The sequence below is a fragment of the Chelonoidis abingdonii genome, chromosome 2 (assembly GCF_003597395.2).
Source record: "Chelonoidis abingdonii isolate Lonesome George chromosome 2, CheloAbing_2.0, whole genome shotgun sequence".
In the NCBI taxonomy this organism is placed as follows: domain Eukaryota; kingdom Metazoa; phylum Chordata; order Testudines; family Testudinidae; genus Chelonoidis; species Chelonoidis abingdonii.
The window spans coordinates 217,361,574-217,380,618 of record NC_133770.1 but is presented as its reverse complement, the minus strand read 5'-3'; the positions used below and the strand labels follow the sequence as shown (position 1 = coordinate 217,380,618).

General features: G+C 42.6%; 1 protein-coding gene across 5 annotated transcripts in view; it reads left to right on the top strand.

Annotated features, from left to right (window-relative positions):
* The window catches only part of SLC35D4 (solute carrier family 35 member D4), a 96,278-nt gene extending 77,617 nt beyond the window's left edge, over positions 1 to 18,661 (top strand). For 4 of the 5 annotated variants that reach the window (XM_075062968.1, XM_075062966.1, XM_075062967.1 and 1 more), the window contains one exon: positions 16,506 to 18,661. In XM_075062968.1, coding sequence (XP_074919069.1) covers positions 16,506 to 16,652 — 147 coding nt within the window. In that variant the 3' untranslated portion in view covers positions 16,653 to 18,661. Of the gene's footprint in view, positions 1 to 11,005; positions 11,071 to 16,505 lie in introns of all 5 variants that reach the window. The other variant, XM_032795818.2, reaches the window with a different exon arrangement.
* Positions 18,662 to 19,045: the final 384 nt, after the last annotated feature.

The window sequence follows — 19,045 nt, the reverse complement described above, 5'->3', positions numbered from 1 at the left end:
CAAAATATAACCAAAGGATAGTTGTGCAGGTTAGGCATTAGCCAATGAAGATTCCTCCAGGTTCCTGGACAGGGAAATCTCAGCCCAGAAAAAGCCACTGTGTGTCCTCTCCAGTCCTCCTGTATAGATGCATGAGAAGTTTTCTCCAGGGACATCAAGAGAAAGTCAGACAAGAAAAAGGAATACTCTGGGATAGACAGTTCCCATTGTGATTAGAGGGAGAATTTGGGGATAAAGTACTGGGAAACCCAGAGTTTTCCCATTAAACTCCCAAAGAAACTGACAATCAGAATGAGAGGGCATTTCTTGCACAATTTGGAAAACGTTTGGAAGCTAGCCACCCCATATTTGTTCCCTAATGTCAGTATTTCAGAATGCTAATGCCACCCTCCAGATATGAAAGGAAAGGCGCTAAGGGCAGAATTTTTCCACCTCCATACTACCCTATAAAGTCTCCTTTCCCCTGGATTTTGAGCCTGATGTATTAAACACATATGGCAAGGTAGTAGGAAGGACCCTTGGAAAGGATTTTACTGGGCTATAATGGTCTGCCCGGATAAAGACATGGGCAAAATATGCCCCTTAACCTAACTGTTTCAGCTAGTGGAGCAGCCCCTTGAATCAAGAGCACTGGGAAATCCTCTGACAAGAGGGAGTGCAACCAGAGAGCCACCTGTTTCATAAGCAATACAAATGATGCCTTAACACTGAAGAATTGGAAACTATTGCTTCCAAAAGTTGTGACTCTGTCCTTAAAGATCACCAGATCAAACAAGGGAAGCAGATTATCTGAGGTGAAATGTATTAGCAGTGTTTCTCAACGGCCTGTCCATGGATCAATGCCGGTCCCTGAGATGTCCCTGACGCAGTTTAGGAAGACAGCAAACTGGTCACTGGCAGTGATGAGCTGCCAAAATCTTAACAACTGGTTCCCTACTGGGTCTTTGGCAGCAGGTCCTTCATTCGCTCCGGGACTTCGGCGGCACATCCTTCAGTGGCACCAAAGACTCGGAGTGAGTGAGGAACCCGCCGTCAAAGTGCTGCTGAAGACTTGGCATGCTGCCCAGTGAATAAGCCCCACGTGGTTTTTTACGTGGTTTTTTTTAAGTCATCCCCGCTGGGGCCCTGTCAAAACTGTTCAAATCGGGCCCCACACTTCCTAAAGCTGGCCCCGCACATCGGGGTTGCAAAATTGTATCGGGCCAGGTAGGGAAGACTGTGCCTCCCAAAACAGCTGTCCTCCCCATCCAACACCTCCCCACGTCTTGCCCCCAACTGCCCCCCTCAGAACCTGCAATCCATCAACCCCACCCATGCTCCTTGTCCCCTGACCACCGACTCCCAAGACCCCCCCCTCAACTACCACCCCAGGTCCCCAGCCCCTACCCAACTCGCCACGCTCCCTGTCCCCTGACTGCCCCGACCCCCTCCACACCCCTGCCCCCAACAGCCGCCCCCCAAAACTCACTGTTGAATAATAGCTAACTGTATCTCCAAATATAATACATATGTAGCCAATAAGTCAGATTTAATAGTCTTTATTGGATTCTGATATTTATTGCAAAACTGAACTAAGTGCTTACAAGCACTAGTATGAATTGAAGCTAGCAGTTACATTAATTTAATCTCTGTTCTGTGGCTATGATGAAAAGCTTGGCAAGAATTTAGACAGGAGCCATGGCAAATGTTACAGAACACCATCGTGGGGTAGAGGATTATATAGCTACTGCCAGTGGCTGTAAACAAAAGAAATGATGTTTTAACAGTTAGCCAGTGAGAAACTATAGTATTTCCATTATTATACAAACAGGTCTTAAAGTCATTGCCTTTCTTCCTGATGTGTTAAAAGCAATTACATTGGTTAATAAAATTCAAAGACAAGTTTTGTTTTTCCTAGTCACAAAGTGTAAAGGACAAATCTTCTTTAGAATGCTGGGTGATATAGTCTTACTATTATCTCTCCGGCTATTTTTCTATGTAAAACAAGTTACATATTTAACCCTGTCTGAAACAGAGAGACAGATTAACATGAATAGATAATATAGGCTTTAAAAACAGAACTATAGACTGGAGAAAATGAGGCAAAAATAGGAAATGTAGAGGAGAGGATTTTGCTAGGGGAACAGCTGCTATTATTTAGAACATACAGACAGGCAACTCACTGCCCCCTCCATCCCATCTCTCTCCCCCCCCACCAGCCTCGTCACCCCTAATTCCCCCCCACCAGCCCAGGCACTCTCTGATTCCTCCCCTCCCCTTTTTACCTTGGGGTCGGCAGGCTGCCAGCTGCAGTCTGAGTCCCCTCGCAGCAGCGACTGCTGCTGGGAGACAAGACACCTCGGCTCTGTGCAGCTAGAGCGTCCTTTGCCCCAGCGCTACTTTTCCCCGGTTTGCCTCGCAGCCCCCCGAGCCTCGTCACCCCCAATTCCTCCCCCCCCCGAGCCTCGTCACCCCCAATTCCTCCCCCCCCCGAGCCTCGTCACCCCCAATTCCTCCCCCCCCCGAGCCTCGTCACCTCCGGATTCCTCCCTCCCCCCGATTCCGCCCCCCCGAGTCTCCTCTTACCTGGGGGTCCCGCAGAGTGATTGAATCAGCTCCGGCAGGATAGCTGCAGTTTGATTCAGTCAGCCTGCCGGAGCCCAAGGTAAGAGGAGACTCGGAGGGGAGGAATGGGGGGAAGGGAGGAATCCGAGGGTGACGAGGCTCGTGGTGGGCGGAGGAATTGGGGGTGACGAGGCTCGGTGGGGGGCTGCGGGGCAAACCGGGGGAAAGGACGCTCCAGCGGCCCAGAGCCAGGTGTTTTGTCGCCCAGCAGCAGCCGCGGCTGCTGGCTGTATGGTAACCCTAACAACCGGGTCTAAACCGGCTTCTAAATTTAGCAACCGGTTCCTGCGAACCGGTGCCAACCCTCTCCAGCTCACCACTGGTCTCTGGTATCCAAAAGGTTAAGAAACATTGTATTAGTGACTTGGGGAAAGCCCAAAATGTTTTTCTCTCAGTGACACCGATGCCAGGACACCAAACGTCTGTAGGTGGCAACTAACACACTTAGTAAGTGTTTCATTCTCCGGTATTTGGATTGGCTGGAGGGCAAAACGGCCCGTGTTCAGTGCACATGGCAGCATTAAGCTGGGCAGACCATGTAATAAATCTGTGTGCTGACAGCATAATGACTAGATTCTGCCCAGCCCTGAGGCAGTTGGGGGCGGAAAGAAGGAGTGTATGGGCTCACCACTCGCATGTCCCTCTTTCGCTTACATAGGAGCTGCTGGGGGAAGGCCGGGCTGCTACCGAGATGCTCCTCAAGGGGTGCCTGACAACCTTGTGATTGGGACAGGCAGAGCAGAGAGTAGGTAGTGTCATGGCATCTTGTTCTGAGTCACATACAGAGTGAGATTTACCTGCCTTTATAAACTTGCTCTGAGCACCTTTGTTTCACATTTGCCTACCACTTTCAGATGCGTCCCCCTACCGCAGAGAAAAGCTGTTCCCTCTTCTCCTGCACTTTCCTTACTTCTGTATGCACTATCATTCTCCGTACGTTCTTAATTATTAACATAAGGATGGTGAATTCGAAGAGATTGCTAAAAGCACAACTAATTACATGCAAAGTGACACAGAGGCAAGAATGTCAGCAGCCAGTATCTAAATAGGGCCTGGAAGTCAAACCCCCTAGTTGCACTGGTAAGACACTAATCCTCGAGTAAATGAAATAAACCTATTAACTTCTGACCCAACATGAAGCATCAAAAACATAAAACAACCTACAGGAAAGTCTTTGAATAAATGACAAGAGACAAGCAAAATAACCTGCCTACGCTCTCAAATGCTTTTGAGATAATATCACTACAAATGTTGATGGCTGACATATGTCATTAATGTTCATTGTTTTTTTTACAAGACTGATACCCTGATGAGAAGTTGCATCTCCCAGAGAAGAGTCTCTGTATATTAATTTTTCAATTGTTACAGTGAAGCTGAAGTCTTAAACATCTTGAATGTCATTGGTGTGATCTAGGGCTACATGTATAAAATATTTTAATAGACAGGACTGAGGTCTCTCTCTATGTGTCTGTTCCTAAATGTGTGTGAGCAATTCCAACATTTGGATAAAAACGAGTATTTAATTAGGTGCAAATATCCAATTTGTTTTGATAACTGAGGTAACTGACTGCCCATGCAAAGGCAGGTGCTCAAATATGTAGGCATTGGAAATAATCCTGCAGTCTGGGACACTATTTCAGTGGGTCTCCCTGAATAAGTAAAAGAATAGTCATCAGTATTGATATTGCATGCAGTGATTTTTGCACTACTGATAACCTGATTTAACTGTTTCCAGTGGCACTGGCACTAATCCATTCTCTTGATGGTTTGTTGGCCCTGAGAGGCTGGAAAAATAGGTACAGATGAAGGGTGAAACAAATAGCATATCTATAAAGAGCCTGACATTGCTTTGATAAAATGAAAACAAAAGTTACGTACATCAGAAGCTTTTGTCTTCTCTGTTTGGAGAAGATGACACTGATGATAAATAGACAGGAAGATTTATTTTGATCTGTGAGTGAACTTGAAAGGCTGTTTCAAAACACTGTCTTTTGAAAAATACATATTTTCAAACCGGGAAGAAAGTTTTGGCAGATTGGGAAGGTGAGGTTAAATGGATTGGCTTTGGGTAAGTAAACTAAGGGAAATTCTTTATAAATTATTTCATATTCAGTTACTGTAAAAGCTGGTGAGAACTATGACATTATGTTTTCTAACAAAGATATGGCGAATTAAAGGAAATAAGTACTTTTTATAGGCTATAGTGAAATAATATTGCCATGTTAAATAATCAGATAAGTCTAAACCAAAATCTTGCATACACCTCTGAACTCTGGAGTAAGATGGTAAAATCTGAACCGGATACGGATCTGAAGTTTGCAAGTGGTCCTTACCTTTATAATGGTCCAAACAAAAACCCTGGATCTGAACATCTGTAAACTTTGGGGTATTTAAAATTCAGATCCAAATTTTGTAGCTTGAGAACATCCTAGAGATAATGGAGAGAAAACTGACTAGTTGGTCAGGGTTGATGCCCAGGGAGTGAATTCTCAGAAGGTTAAGGATTTTCCTTTTAACTTTCTGCTCCAGAATATCAAATGGAGTCATGGATAAAGCACAAGAGCAGGAACCAGGAGAGCTCGGCTTAATTTTTGGCTATGCCACAGATTGCTGAGAGACCTTGGGCAAGTCATTTAGGACTAGATTGTCAACGTACCGTCTACCCTAAATGGAAGCACCTAGTTGCACTACCCCAGAAGCTAACCAAAGAATGAATCATGATCCTGAGAATCACAGTAGCACAGGTCCATTGGGCAAGATGCAATCTTCCTTTTAAATTCTGTGTATTTCAGTTTTTCCAGTTGTAAAATGGGATATTAATAATTCCCTACTTTACAGGTGGGTTGTGAGGCCTAATTCATTAACATTTGTGGAGTGACTGGGTACTGTAGAGATGAAAACCACAGAAACATCTTTTTAAAAGCAAAACCTCCTTTTATGAATGGTAGGGATGTTTCTTTACGCCACCAAGGTCCTCTGAGGATCCCTCTCCACATTTGCTCCTGTTGTTACGCCTTCACTCTTCAGTTGTCAGGCCATGAATACCATCTTTCTGGATGAGGAGGACTGGATGAGACTTCTTTTAAAACCAGTCCGTACTGAACTCTAATTGATCATAATGTGAGGATGCAAATGAACAAGGGTCATGAATTCACAAAAGCAGGTTTGAAAATACAAAGTGTAATTGATGTATATGACCCCATTTTATCTGAGAATACAAGAGACTGTAGGAGGAAGCAAAGTGATGGCCTTAAAAACATGCTGAAATCAAGGTAATTTCCAGGCACTTTGGATGCTGTACCTATATGTTTCACCCTACAACATTTCCAGAGGATGTGGCTATGTTTTTAGTTAAGACTTTGACAAACACTCTTTAGTCATATGTACTAATTCTACTGTAATCTTTATTCCTGAGCTGTTTGTTCTGCCTACTTGTAAAGTTACATCTAGATAGATCAGCAATTGGATTGACAGAAATAGCTGGAATTGAGATAGGTAAATTTGATCAAAATATTAAGTCTAAATAAGTTGTGTTACTGAGGCCCCTGTGACTAATTATCTTATTTCTCTTAAGAGTGACTGCTTTTTAAAGAAAGTTTTTTTTCTTTTCATGTAGGTAGGGTTGAAATTATTTTTCAATAACAGCGTCAGGTGATGCAAATGCTTTGATGGCTAGAAATTGTTCTTTCCTAAGTATTACAAGATGTGCCATAATTATTTTAGGGGAAAAGGGAGACTATGGAGAGCAATCCTCAACTGGTACACTTAGGATGTGTTTTTAAAATTATGTCAAGGGCACCTAGAGCATGTGGATAGGTGCCTTTTTATGGCTTTTTGTATAAGTAAATGTACATGTAAATTAAAAACAGGTTGCACATTTTGTTTAAGTTTAGTAAAAGAAAAATTAGCTTCTGGACTGGAGCCATGTATTCCCAATTTTACCCTAGAGCAAGTTACATGCTTGATTTCCCGGAAAATTTGTTTTTCATTTTCAGATGTTTCCTTTTTTTTAAATGAAAAAGTTAAGTTGGAAGTTTCTGTGCAGAACTTTTTTTCTTTTGTTTTTTTCTTGCATACACTTAGTACTTCTGCTCTCAGAGACATTTTGATTCTATTTGGCATCAAGACATTCTTGTATAAGTAAAAAAAAATACAAGTGTTCTACAGTAATTTTCCAAAAGGCTTCAGCTTACAGTAGTGTTTGTGGAGAGGTTTGGGTGTGATTATTGTAGAATAGTATAATATTTTTAATAAGGGCAGTTCTCAACGAGTTTGTCATTTATCTCTTTCCTTTTTTTGGCCTCTTGTCAAGTTACCTGTAAACACAACTCTACAATGTGACATAACCATACCTTGGGTCACTTTAAAAAATGACACTTCAGTTCCTTATAGTGAAAGAATAGCAAACAGTTTTAAAAGATAAGTAGTTCTATAACTATCACAGCATCCATCCTATACTGATTTCTATTTACGTGCTTGGGAATGAGCTTTATACTTCTCAGCCTACTACCCCAGCATTAGTGTAATGCAAGCTCAGTACACTTGACTCTACTGTCACTTACACTTAAGTAAATCAGGAGTACTTCCACTAAAATTAATAAAGCTACACCAACGCATGTAAGATCAAAATCAAACCCATTACAGTAAGGTGCAGGTTCTTAGATTTTGCACAAATATTTTATACAAATAAACACAACAACCAGGCTGTGTATATGTGACCTGCATGAGATACTCAGATTCTCTAATATCTGGGCATTAATTTTTTTTTCAGTAAGTTTCTAGCCCTGTTGGTTGCAAAGATAACCTTCCAAATGTGAATGGTATGCAAACTATTGCATTCTGTCTTCCTGGGTCTGCAGATAGCCTCAAGCAGTGACTCTGAGAACAGCGAACTGTGCCACCCTCCACTAATCTCATTTGGGTGCTAACACTGCTGCATTTTGGAGCCTGCAGTGTAGCTATAGTTAGCTTTTCCCTGTTTTTCTTTTTTTTTTTTAAATTTTCATTGGCATATGGATATAAAGGTGAGAAAAACGCAGATAACTAGTGAGTTTTGACCTATATATTATATAGGTGTTTTGTAGTGAAATGTTCTAATGGAGAGGTGGCTTAATTATTCCCTTAATTTCATGCTTTACAGCTTTGCCCATGTTAAGGTGTTGGGCTGTGCTTTAGGAACACCTAAGACAGATGACCAGGTAGATGATGTCAGTTAGAGATACATATGGCCACATTAATTACAATAATTCCATGCAGTAAACCTGAAGTCCCAAAGCTTCACATGCTGGGTCAGATGCGCACTCCTAGCTTTGTCCCCTTTGCACTGCTCCAGCGATACAAATGGGAATTTCTGGAGTTTTCCCTAATTTACAGCAATTCTTAGGTGGCATAAATCCAGCATAGCTATCTCTTCTCCTTTCTCCCCTCTCGCAGGAGTAGGGGGCATTCCTTGGTGGACTGGGGCAGAAGAGGACCTGGCTGGGGTGCATGGTGCTCGGATAGTTCCCAACCAGCATCGCGGTTCCCATGAAACTGTTCTAGCTGACATAATTTGGATTACTTGGTTCAGCCCCCAGTTGGCCTCAGGGCTGGGAGTGGAGAAATGGCCCAGAGCCACCTTTCCTTTTGGTCCTTGTCTTGTGCTGAGCACAGCTCAGACAGACTCAGGGGTCTGCGCCTGTTTTTGAAAGGGCAATGGTAACATAAATGTAACCAATATGGGCTAGCAATGTAACTCAGAGTTACTGTGAAGCAGAGTCTGCTCTGAAATGGCTTCATGCTCCCTGTTGCATGTATGCTAGTGTTTTGTCAAGTTTTAAATGAGCCAGGGTTTCCAGCACTCCCTTGAGAGACAATTAGACAAGCTAATATTTCTTACTGTCAGGAAGTCTTTCCTGATAACCGTCTAAATATTTTGCTTCATCCTGTTACTCTTAGTTATACCCTGCTGTACTACCCTCAATAATCCCTTTCACTCATCAGTGTTTGCATTTGTAGGACTGTCACCTTATCATCCTTTTCTATAGCCATTATTTATCCTAATCTTTCATTGAAAATCAGTTCCTTCTCCCTAATCACTTCTGTCACTGTTCTCAGGACTCCTTCCATTTTATGTTATTGGTCTGGCAATGAGGTGCCCAGAACTTTGTGCAGCACTGCAGCTGTGGTAGCAAAGGCACTGTAGAGTCAGGGATAGATACCATCCTGCTCCATAATATGGTGGGCAAGATCTGAGGCCTGTTCTCCCTGCTTTGTTCTACCAGTGACACAAAGCAGCTTTAAAACCAGCTTAACTGGCTGCCTGGAGATTCTTTTTGTGTGTGTGTGGTGGAGGGATTCTTCCTCAGTAAGGGGAGTCCTCACATGGCAGAGGGCCGACATAGCAGCTTTGACACCTGCCCCATTTGTAGGGGGAGTGTTTGGGGAAAAGAGAGCATGGCCAAGGAGCCATCATTATATATGGATATCATTATATCCCTGGCTGCCAGAACAGCTCTTTGGGGCCATGAGGGGCCAGGGACATGCCTGGAGACTACTCACTCATGCATTGGATCTGGCCTAGTTTCCAGCTATCCCTGAGATCAGACCACTGCAAAGATGGCATAAAATCATCTTTGCCCCATCCTCCTAGACTACCCTGAGTGCAACTTGGTTACTGTGGAGGACCTAGCCTGATGCTCCTGTGTTTCCAGACCAAAAGTGCACTGGCCTTTTTCCCCTCCAATAGTGCATTAGACATGAATTTACATTGCACTGTCTCCTATCATCCTCAAGTCTTGTTCACCTTTACTCCATCCTGATGTAATTGTTACAGCTGCTAGTGCTGTGTCACACTAAACCTTGATGGTCCTAGTGGTGTGCTGGGTGTACCCCTGCTCAGAGGCAAGAGTTGAAGGCCTTTCAGATGCTACATTCTATAGGCCCTTGGTAGGTCCCAATAATGATTCAGCCGTGTGGCTAAATGAAGGGGTATTTTACTAGGGCCAGCAGGAAGGGGAAGGTTGCAATACCCTAGGTACTCTGGCTTAAACAGTGGTAGTCTGCTAGAGGGTTAGGGCTCCTCAGGCCCAGTGCCTGGCATGCCTCTCCAGTCCAGTCTCTGCTAGAGACAAATGGGAGAATACAGATTTCCTGGCCAGGATCAGTTAGTGATATATCTCGTTGCCTCAGCACTGGCTCCTTGCCCAGTCTCTGTTGCTTCTCCACAAGTTCTGCACAGTCTTGAACCCAGCTGTAGTGTCCTACAGTCACATCGTTCCACATGTGATTCCCTCAGGACCGACTTTAGGGCTATTCCACCAATTCCCCCGAATCGGGCCCCACGCCTAAGAGGGCCCCGCGCCCAGTGAGAATCCCTTCCCTGGCTAGAGGCACCTTTTTAATTTTTACTCACCCAGCGGCGCTCCAGGTCTTCGGCAGCACTTTGATGGTGGGTACTTCGCTCGCTCCGGGTCTTCGGTGACACTTTAGTGGCAGATCCTTCAGTGACGCCGAAGACCTGGAGTGAGTGAAGGACCCACCGCCAAAGTGCCGCCGAAGACTCAGAGCACTGCCTGGTGAGTACAAGCCTGACTTTTTTTTTTTTTTTAAAGTCATCCCTGCCAGGGCCCCGTTGAAACTGTTCGAATTGGGCCCCACACTTCCTAAAGCCAGCCCTGGATTCCCTGGCTGCTGCTGCAGCCTGTTCTGCACACAGTTCCCCGGTGGTTTCTGCTGTATTCAGTGTCCTTGCTGCTCCTGTCTTGCTGTGTGGACCCTGCTTCCTTAAGTGCTAAGTCACTTCCAGGATAAAGTTCTTTTAATAGTTTTTGCCCCTTCCTTCTATTGGCCAGGGCAAGGAGATGTGCCTGCATCAGGGTCGGCGCTTCCATTTAGGCGACCTAGGCAATTGCCTAGGGCGCCAGGATTATTGGTGGGCAGCATTTTGCCGGAGGGGGCTGCAGGTGGAGTCATGCCTGCGGAGGGTCCGCTGGTCCGCGGCTCCGGTGGACGTCCCGCAGGCACCACTGCGGCAGCTCCACCGGAGCCACGGACCAGTGGACCCTCCGCAGGCACCACTGCGGCAGCTTCACTGGAGCCGCGGGACCAGGGCGCGGGGCGGCGAAATTGCCGTGCGCCTAGGGCGCTAAAACCCCTAGCGCCAGTCCTGGCCTGCATGTGCCCCCTGGAGGGTCATAAGTCAGTGGAGAGGGGTTTGATGGAAGTGGTAGTTTCCTGATGAGCAGATTCTACATCCCAATGGGTTTCTCCTTCCCACTGAACATCTCTGTTATGGCTGGATTACTGACTTGGGGATAAACAAATACTTAGTGTGAGTGCATGTGTACAAAGTTAATCTCAAAGATGTTGCAACTTTCAATGATGATATCAGGCAAATCCTTTCTTCTTGTTAATTTTACAGGTTACCACAGCTGGTTTATCACCATTTGTCTTTGGCATGACTGTTAATGTACCAACAGTTTGTTGGTAAGTAATTTCCTGAAGTTTCTATGGTTATTTTGAAGTTTCTATTGAATTCTTTACAAGACTCATTATTTTACCCAGAAATGCTTTTTAAAAGGCTAGTCTGACAAGTAGCAAAAATATTTTGCACAGAGGAGAGCCAGGTGTTCAGACACCATGGTGATGGGCATGGTATAATAATCTATCTGAAAAGAACAGAATTTCTTCAGAGGATCTCAAAATTCTTTACAGATGTTACACCTCATGACATCTCTGTGAGATATTCTTGACTATACACATTTTATAAGCTAGTTAAAGTGAGGCAAAGGGCAGTTAAATGACTCATCCAGTGTCACACAGTGAGTTAGTGACAGAGCTTGGAATAGAATCGAGAAGTCCTAATTTTCAGGAACTCTGACATTCTGACCAATATCATATGTATTCCTGTGGGTGTCCATGGACAATGCCTAACATATCGTGGACTGTGAATAGAAAGAATAAAATTAAATAACAATAAATAATACATACCTCCATCCAAAGCAATACATGGGATTTGGTAATAAAGAGTCTGCTTAACAAACTTAGAATCTCCCAAATCAAAATTCTTATTGAATGGTATCAGTGCTTAGTCCCTGCCCCAATCCTTACAATCTATCTTTTGGTTCTGTGTTTGTATAGTGCCTAGCACAATGGGGTCCTGTTCCATAACTTCAGCAATACTGCGATAGAAATATTATTATTATTATTAATTAATAAATAAGGGAGTCGAGGTGTATCTCAAGAAATGGAGATACTGTTGAAAGTCCAAAGCCTCTCACTTTTACAGACCTTTAGACCAGGCTCTTCTTTTTTCCTCGTAGTATGGTTGGTGCCACAGGGATTCTGCTTTGCAATGAATTAAATTACCGTATTCGGTTTTCAAGATTTGATATCAGTGATAATGATGTTAGGCCCAAAATTGTGGGACCAAGTATTTTGTGCACTTAAAATCTCAGATTTGCATTTGTTAACCATGTGAATGCAGCCAATCAAGCTACTGTGCATACAACTGATTTGAATTTTTAAGCCATGCAAAACATGGGCATGCAAATTTTGGGGACTTGCGGTGCATGAACTTTGTGCTGACTGTCCATAAAGGGACAAATTTCACCCAATGTGAGTAACACAAACAGGACTAGTCTCTGAGACACTACTTTAGAAAATTAATTCCAGTCTATATTATGTAGATATTCATTCTCATCTTACCTTGAAATTTTTGAAGATCTGATCCAACTCTCACTGAAGTCAGCAGAGAAATTCTGATTGAGTTCAGTGAATGAAGGACTAAGCTCTTTGTCTGTACTATACAACTGTGATTGTGTGTCCATTGTAACTGAAAAATAATCCTCCTTCCACAAATAATCCAGTTTGCCTTGTGCTTGACTTTCCTTCATTGTTTTAAAGAATTTCCAAGTCAACGAACCACTCATTTCCTTCCTGTATTTGGTTCTTTCTTAGTTATCTTTAGATATTAATGCCTAATCACACCAAGGCAGAGAATCATTCTGAAATGTGACCTATATAATGGAAAGTCAGTATTAAAATACTTCCTCCACCAACATGTATCCATTGCTTCTAAAGCTTTCTGTACATGAAGCTTTTCACTAACAGACCTTGAAAAACTATAGTGAAATGTATAAAAAATACATTTATGCAAAGCTGACATTTCATATTCTACCCTCGTTTCCCAAACAATTTCTCATGTTGCTTTTTTTTCAGCTACAGCTCATAGGTTAAAACAAGTTGTAGAAAGCAGACTTTAAATTCAAACTGGGCTCTTTTTTTAATAGGAAATGCCAAAATAAATCTTTTGTATTTTTCTGCAGTTGCAGAAGGTCACTTCTGTGGCCATGTGTATGTAACTCAGTACATCCTGCTGACGTGTTGCCAAAGGCAGAAAACAGCAGCACACCCAGCTCAGGACATTAGCAAGCACGCATATATATGTGTGTGTATATTGCATATATGTGATATATATACATGCATGCACTGACATATATAATACACATGCATACAGATCAGTATATATGTATACGTCTGTGTGTACATATAGATATAGTATAAACACATACATAATTGCATACACAATATGCACATGATACACCCTATATACATTTATATGTATGTAATATATGTGTAAGTTTATGTGTTTACCGTACATAAGTAACTGATTAATATTTTAAGAGAAACTTTGCTTGGGACCTTAGCCCAGAGTTATGTTCAGATTGTTGAGAACTCAAAAAGGTGATTTTTAAAAAAAATATGTTATGTCTTCTATTACTGGTTGTGCACCAGCAGCATCAGGGATTTCAGCAGAGTTTTTGGAATAAGGTTTGTTAGATTACTGCAGCTGCAGAGCAAGCATAAGATCACAAACCACAGGGGTTTTTGGTGTAGGTCCAACATTAACAGTGGCTATCATTTTGTGTGTTAGTTTCTTAGTGACAGTGTGGTGCTTTTAACTCTCATCCCTTAATTAACAGTATCCAAAGGATTCACCATATTTTAAATGAAAGGTAAATCCAGGGTTGAGGGTACATTACTTGACAGTACTCCATTTTGAAGTTAAAATGAAGGCTTCTGTTAGCTCAGTGGTCTGGTGATTATACATTACACTGGTACACTTAAGCAAAGGAACAGATTTCAGATCTAACCTCATTTTACTTCTCAACTCTTGTGGATAATCCACAAAGCAATGTGTTGGTAACAATTACAGAGAAAATTTTGTTTAGTCTCAGCCAGAGCGGATTGTGATGAAGTGGGAGACAGGAAGGGGAAATATGGATAAAATCCAGGATACTAAAGGATCTGTGGATAGTGGATGTAGATACAGGATGTAGAGCCTGAAGTACAATAGTTTTGAAGAAAAAGTGTTGAACTTTCCAAGAATCAGAAAAATTCAGAAGTTAAGGGTCTTGTGATAATCTAACCCCGACTCTATCTCTCTAGAAACAGCGTTGCACTCCTCCTGCTTTAGTGGCCCTCACCCTTTTTATATGCACAAGGAAGTTAGTGCCTGGCGTGAGCAACAAGTGAATTAATGGCAGTCTTAGAAAGTGTCATGGTGGATGTTTTGGTATCCTGTGCTATCACTGCAAAATAGGGTATTTGGCAACTGCTGTCCAAGGTTGGAAGAGCCACATGTAGCATCCCTGAATGCAAGGACATTCATCCTCTTCTCTTCGTTGATAGCCAGATTGTAAAGGGCAGCATACTGTGTGAGCATTCCCATGCAGCCTCGTAAGGGGACAGTACCTACATTTTTAAAGCTTAGTGAGATGTACTTAGTGAGATCATGTTATATGGCTGAGGATAAAGGCTGGTAAGTGATAATACATAAATACACAAAGAGAAATCATAATAGAAATCACACATTTATGCCTTTCATTCCAAACCATCCACAATCACTTTACTATGTATCCAGCTACTGATGCTACAGATATGGTAGTTCTCCTGGTATACCCATTTTTTTACTGCTCACTGAACTGCAGCCACCTCTGAAATAGAACTTGACAGCAGTTTACACAATAGACTAGCCAGGAAGTGCCCTTGTGGAAAAGTCCTAGTTAATAGAGTTTGATAGTGAATGATATCGTCTCTATCGAATTTTTAAGCCAATCTATAGAATTTTTTTGAAGAGATCTGATTCTCTATTAAACCGTCTATTAAAAACTCTATACAAAGTAGAAAGTACTCTTTCTCTTTCAGTGTAATTTCTATGGGACCCTGTTGGTTTAATCCCCATTGAACTCTATAGAACTTTCCTATAGGGATAAAGAAGAAGAACATATTATCCACTTGTAATTTCAGAAGGAATTAATGCTGATAAATGTTAATAACTGGAGCTGAAATTTAGGTGGGAAACTTAGGCTAATGGTTTCCTGAGAAAAGTGCCATGAATATGTAATGATTATAAGTGACCAGGCTCTTAGTTTTAAATCTCTTTTGATGCACCTCTAACAGTGCATTGCTTCTTAACGGTAGTTCCATAGCCAAAAGTGGGACTGTCTCTGCATGTGAAAGTTGCCATCTCCGTAGCAGCTACCCTTCCAGGGCTTTATACTGCACAATAGTATCACTGTATTAATAGTATACTGTACAATTGTTATATAACGTTTGCATCTTCCAGGGATTAATGGTGTTTATAAACAATTCACTGACACTAATATTTAAGTTAATATAATACTATTAATGTCCGGACAACCTTGTCAGCTATACATGCTTTTTGAATAACATAAATAAATGAGCGACCTCTTACCAGTAACTTGTACAGAAGTTTATTTTATTTATAAAGTTTAATAAAGAGCTTTGCTGGTTCATAAGCTAACTAAGCCGTGAGGTTAAAATGCAAAGTCGTTATATTTAGCTTTTCACTGTTGCAACAGAAGTGGAGACGAGCCAGCAGTCCACCATATTCCTCTTGGATGTGATTTTAGAGGAGATTTGGGGATTACTGGCTCTTGCACAAGATGGATGGGCTGATGACTGACATTTATATAAACAAAGACAATTCCATTGAACTCGGCTTGCTTTGGAACCCTGCTTCCAACACTAGCTGCTCCCAAGACCTGGGTGAGAGTGGGAACGAAAGAGCCGTCATTGTGCCAGGAGAGGCAGGAGTTAGGGATATGCCTTGGTGCACACACTGCTCCAGTTAGAACAGTTCAGTGTGCTAGCTCTTCTGTAAGTGCCCAGTAAGTATGCAGGCATTTCTGTTGGTCATAGGGTGACCAACTGTCCTGCTTTTACAGGGACAGTCCTGAGTTTGGGGACTTTTTCTTATATAGGCTCCTGTTACCCCCCACCTCCTGTCCCGATTTTTCACACTTGCTGTCTGGTCATCCTAACTGGTCAGCTAGTCCAGCATAACCTGCCCAGAGTGGAAGTTTATTCCCAATCTTGTCAGTTAGATGTTGGTTCATTTCTCAAAAGCAGGAGAGTTTATCTCTTCCCATTTTTGTCAAGCAGTGAGTCCATTTTCAAATTAGAAATCAAGCAGAAGTTGCTAAGGGGAAGTCTGTACTTATATCAATAACCAGATGAGGTTCAAAGCCTTCCTGCTCCCTCCCTCCCTCCAGTGTATACATGCCTGTGTAATTATTTTAATATCGATAAATAAAGCAGCTATTTGTGTCTGTATATTTACACATATATACGTCCGTCTCTAAAATATTGGAGGGGAACTATCTCAATGAGATCTGAAGAAACAAGCCATTTCTGGTTTCAACCATTTCTTAGCACTCTGAGTGAAAAAATTTATCATCATGAAAAATGCTGGGGTTCTGTAATGTCACCCTGATGAAGGACACGCATGTAGGCAAAAACAAACTTCCTCCTTTCCTTTGATGCTGTGCTGTTTGCCCTTCTATAAAGTGTGCATACTTGATCAATATTAAAGTTACACCTTGCTTTGTTTACAGTCTTCTGCTCGGTGGACTTGGAGAAGCCCTGCTTGTTTACACAGAAAGGATGGGCACATAACTGAAAACAATGAGGATTCCAAACCCTCACCCGCAACTGGAAAAAACCAGCTGAAGCTCAGAAAACTCAAAATGAAAAAAAAATAAAGCAGCAGCAGCGAGAATGAAAAAATGTGATCAAACACCAGGTCCCTTCATTCTTTTTTGTCTTTTTCAGAAAGAACAACATGCTATTAATAGCACCAGTGAAGGAGAAGCATAGTTGGTCTTATGATTATGAGTGTTTGCCTCAAAGTACAGGACGAGAGCTATTTCTGATAGACGCTGTAAAGGAAAAACTGTATTGTGTCTCTAGACGGCTCAATGTGAGAACCTTTTTCAGCAGCACCTTCTCACGCAAGGAACTGAACTCCCCAGCTACTCTGCAGAAACAGGAAAAGTCATGTTCTCCACTGGATGCCCCAGAGCTTTTGTTGGAGACTGAGAGCAAGTTACACCGAACAATGTGAAAATCCAGGCACTGCCATGAATCGAATAGCAGTGGGCATGGATTTTGTTTTAAGTTGTCCTGTAAAAGACAAGTTCCCACATGCAGGTCTCCAGTCACATTGTCTGGGTTGGCACAGTGTGTGAGAACACAGGGCCTCTGGAGATAATTCCTTTTTTGAATTGTGGCAGATTGACAGATAAAACTTTGCTGAATGGGAAATCAACAGATAAATCTTACTATCTATTGTACTGACTCAATTTGTGTGTGTGTATTATTTTTTTCTTCTCCTTATCCAGGGTTTCTCTTGACCATTGTACATTTTTTTTAGGGAGGACTTTGTTTTGTTTTGGTACTGTTTGCTAGCAGTGGGTTGTCTCTAAGTTATCTTAGAGGAAGCAGAGATTATAAACCTTGAATCAATGTCATGAGAAGTTGAAAGAAATTAATTCCATAAAGCCTTGAAATAATTCCATTCCCCAGTCACTGCTTGAAATTTTCATGTTTGCCAATGTAGAATGAGATTTTTAAGAGTCTCTAAAGACTAGATCCACAAAGGGATGTAAGCACATTAAAATGGCAGTTCTGTGCCTTAAATCCAACATTTAGGGACACCTGTGATCCTCCAAACCCTTGCTTAGTTGCCACCTAAATTCCCTAGGTGTCTAAATTTCTGCTGCCAAAGTCTCCTAGGTGCTTAAGTTTCTGCTGGAGGGCATGCACAAAACCACCCAAGGGTACATCTATACTACCTGCCGCATCGGCGGATAGTGTTCGATGTATCGGGAATCAATTTATCGTGTCTTGTCTGGACGCGATAAATCGATCCACTAATCGACACCCGTACTCCACCTCAGCAGGAGGAGTAAGTGCAGTCGACGGGGGCGCCGCAGCAGTCGACGCGCTGCCGTGAGGACGGCCAGGTAAGTCGAACTAAGATACTTCGACTTCAGCTACAGGAATAGCGTAGCTGAAGTTGCGTATCTTAGTTCGAACCCCCCCACTAGTGTAGCAGAGACCTAAGTCCTGACAGTGCAGAGCGCACCCTAACTCAACACCTAAGTGTCAGCAGGATTCTCAACTATGCATTCCTCTGCCTATCTTTTCTGCAGGGCCCAATCTAGTAGGAGTGCTCAGAGCATGCCTACTGGGTGGGGCCACACACTAAAGGCAGCCAAGGGTGACCAGATTGGGAATTTTCCAGGGTGGGGATGTGCATCTCAAAATACACCCCGTAATGAGGACACTCGCTCACCTGCCTTTGAATCCTTGTTCTGCCTGATTTGGAGCAGGGACTTGAACTTGGATCTCCCATCTGAGTGCCCTAACCACCAGACTATTGGATATTCTGGGGGAGGGTGCTCACCTGTCAAAGCTATTCCATTTTGTAATAAATAAATATTCAGAGATTGACTGATCATTAGGATACTCTTCTGGGATGTGGGAGACCCAAGTTTGCTTATTTAATTATTTATACAAATTGGAATAGCTTCAACAGAAGAAACTGAGAGGTGGCCCACCCTGAGCTGACCTGGTGAATTATAGACCTCTCAGCCTGACATTGATCCCAGGCAAAATAATGGAGTGGTTGATCTGGGACTTCAATTAAAAAAGCAAAATATAATGCCATGCAACAGGGGTTTACAGAAAATAAATCTTGTCAAACTAACTTGATATCTTTTTTTTTTTTGGATGAAGTTATAAGTGTGGCTGATAGAGGCAATGGTGTTGTTTTAATAGACTTCCAGAAGTCGTTTGACTTGCTACTGCATGACATTTTGATTAAGCAACTAGAACAATACAAAATCAACATGAAATGGATTACGAACTGGCCTGTGCTTTTCAGGAGGTCTGACTGGATGATCCCATTGGTCCCTTGTGGCCTTGGAATCTATGGATCTAGAGGCAGTGCAGACTGCACAGCCGCAGAAGCAGCTCCGAGAGGCATTGTGCTCCTGGAGAATGCAGATTCTACACATTCTTTTCAGTTCTCCACTCCATGACTGGTCAGCTCTGCCTGTCAGTGTAAAGGTGACAATGGCGCTAGTGCCAA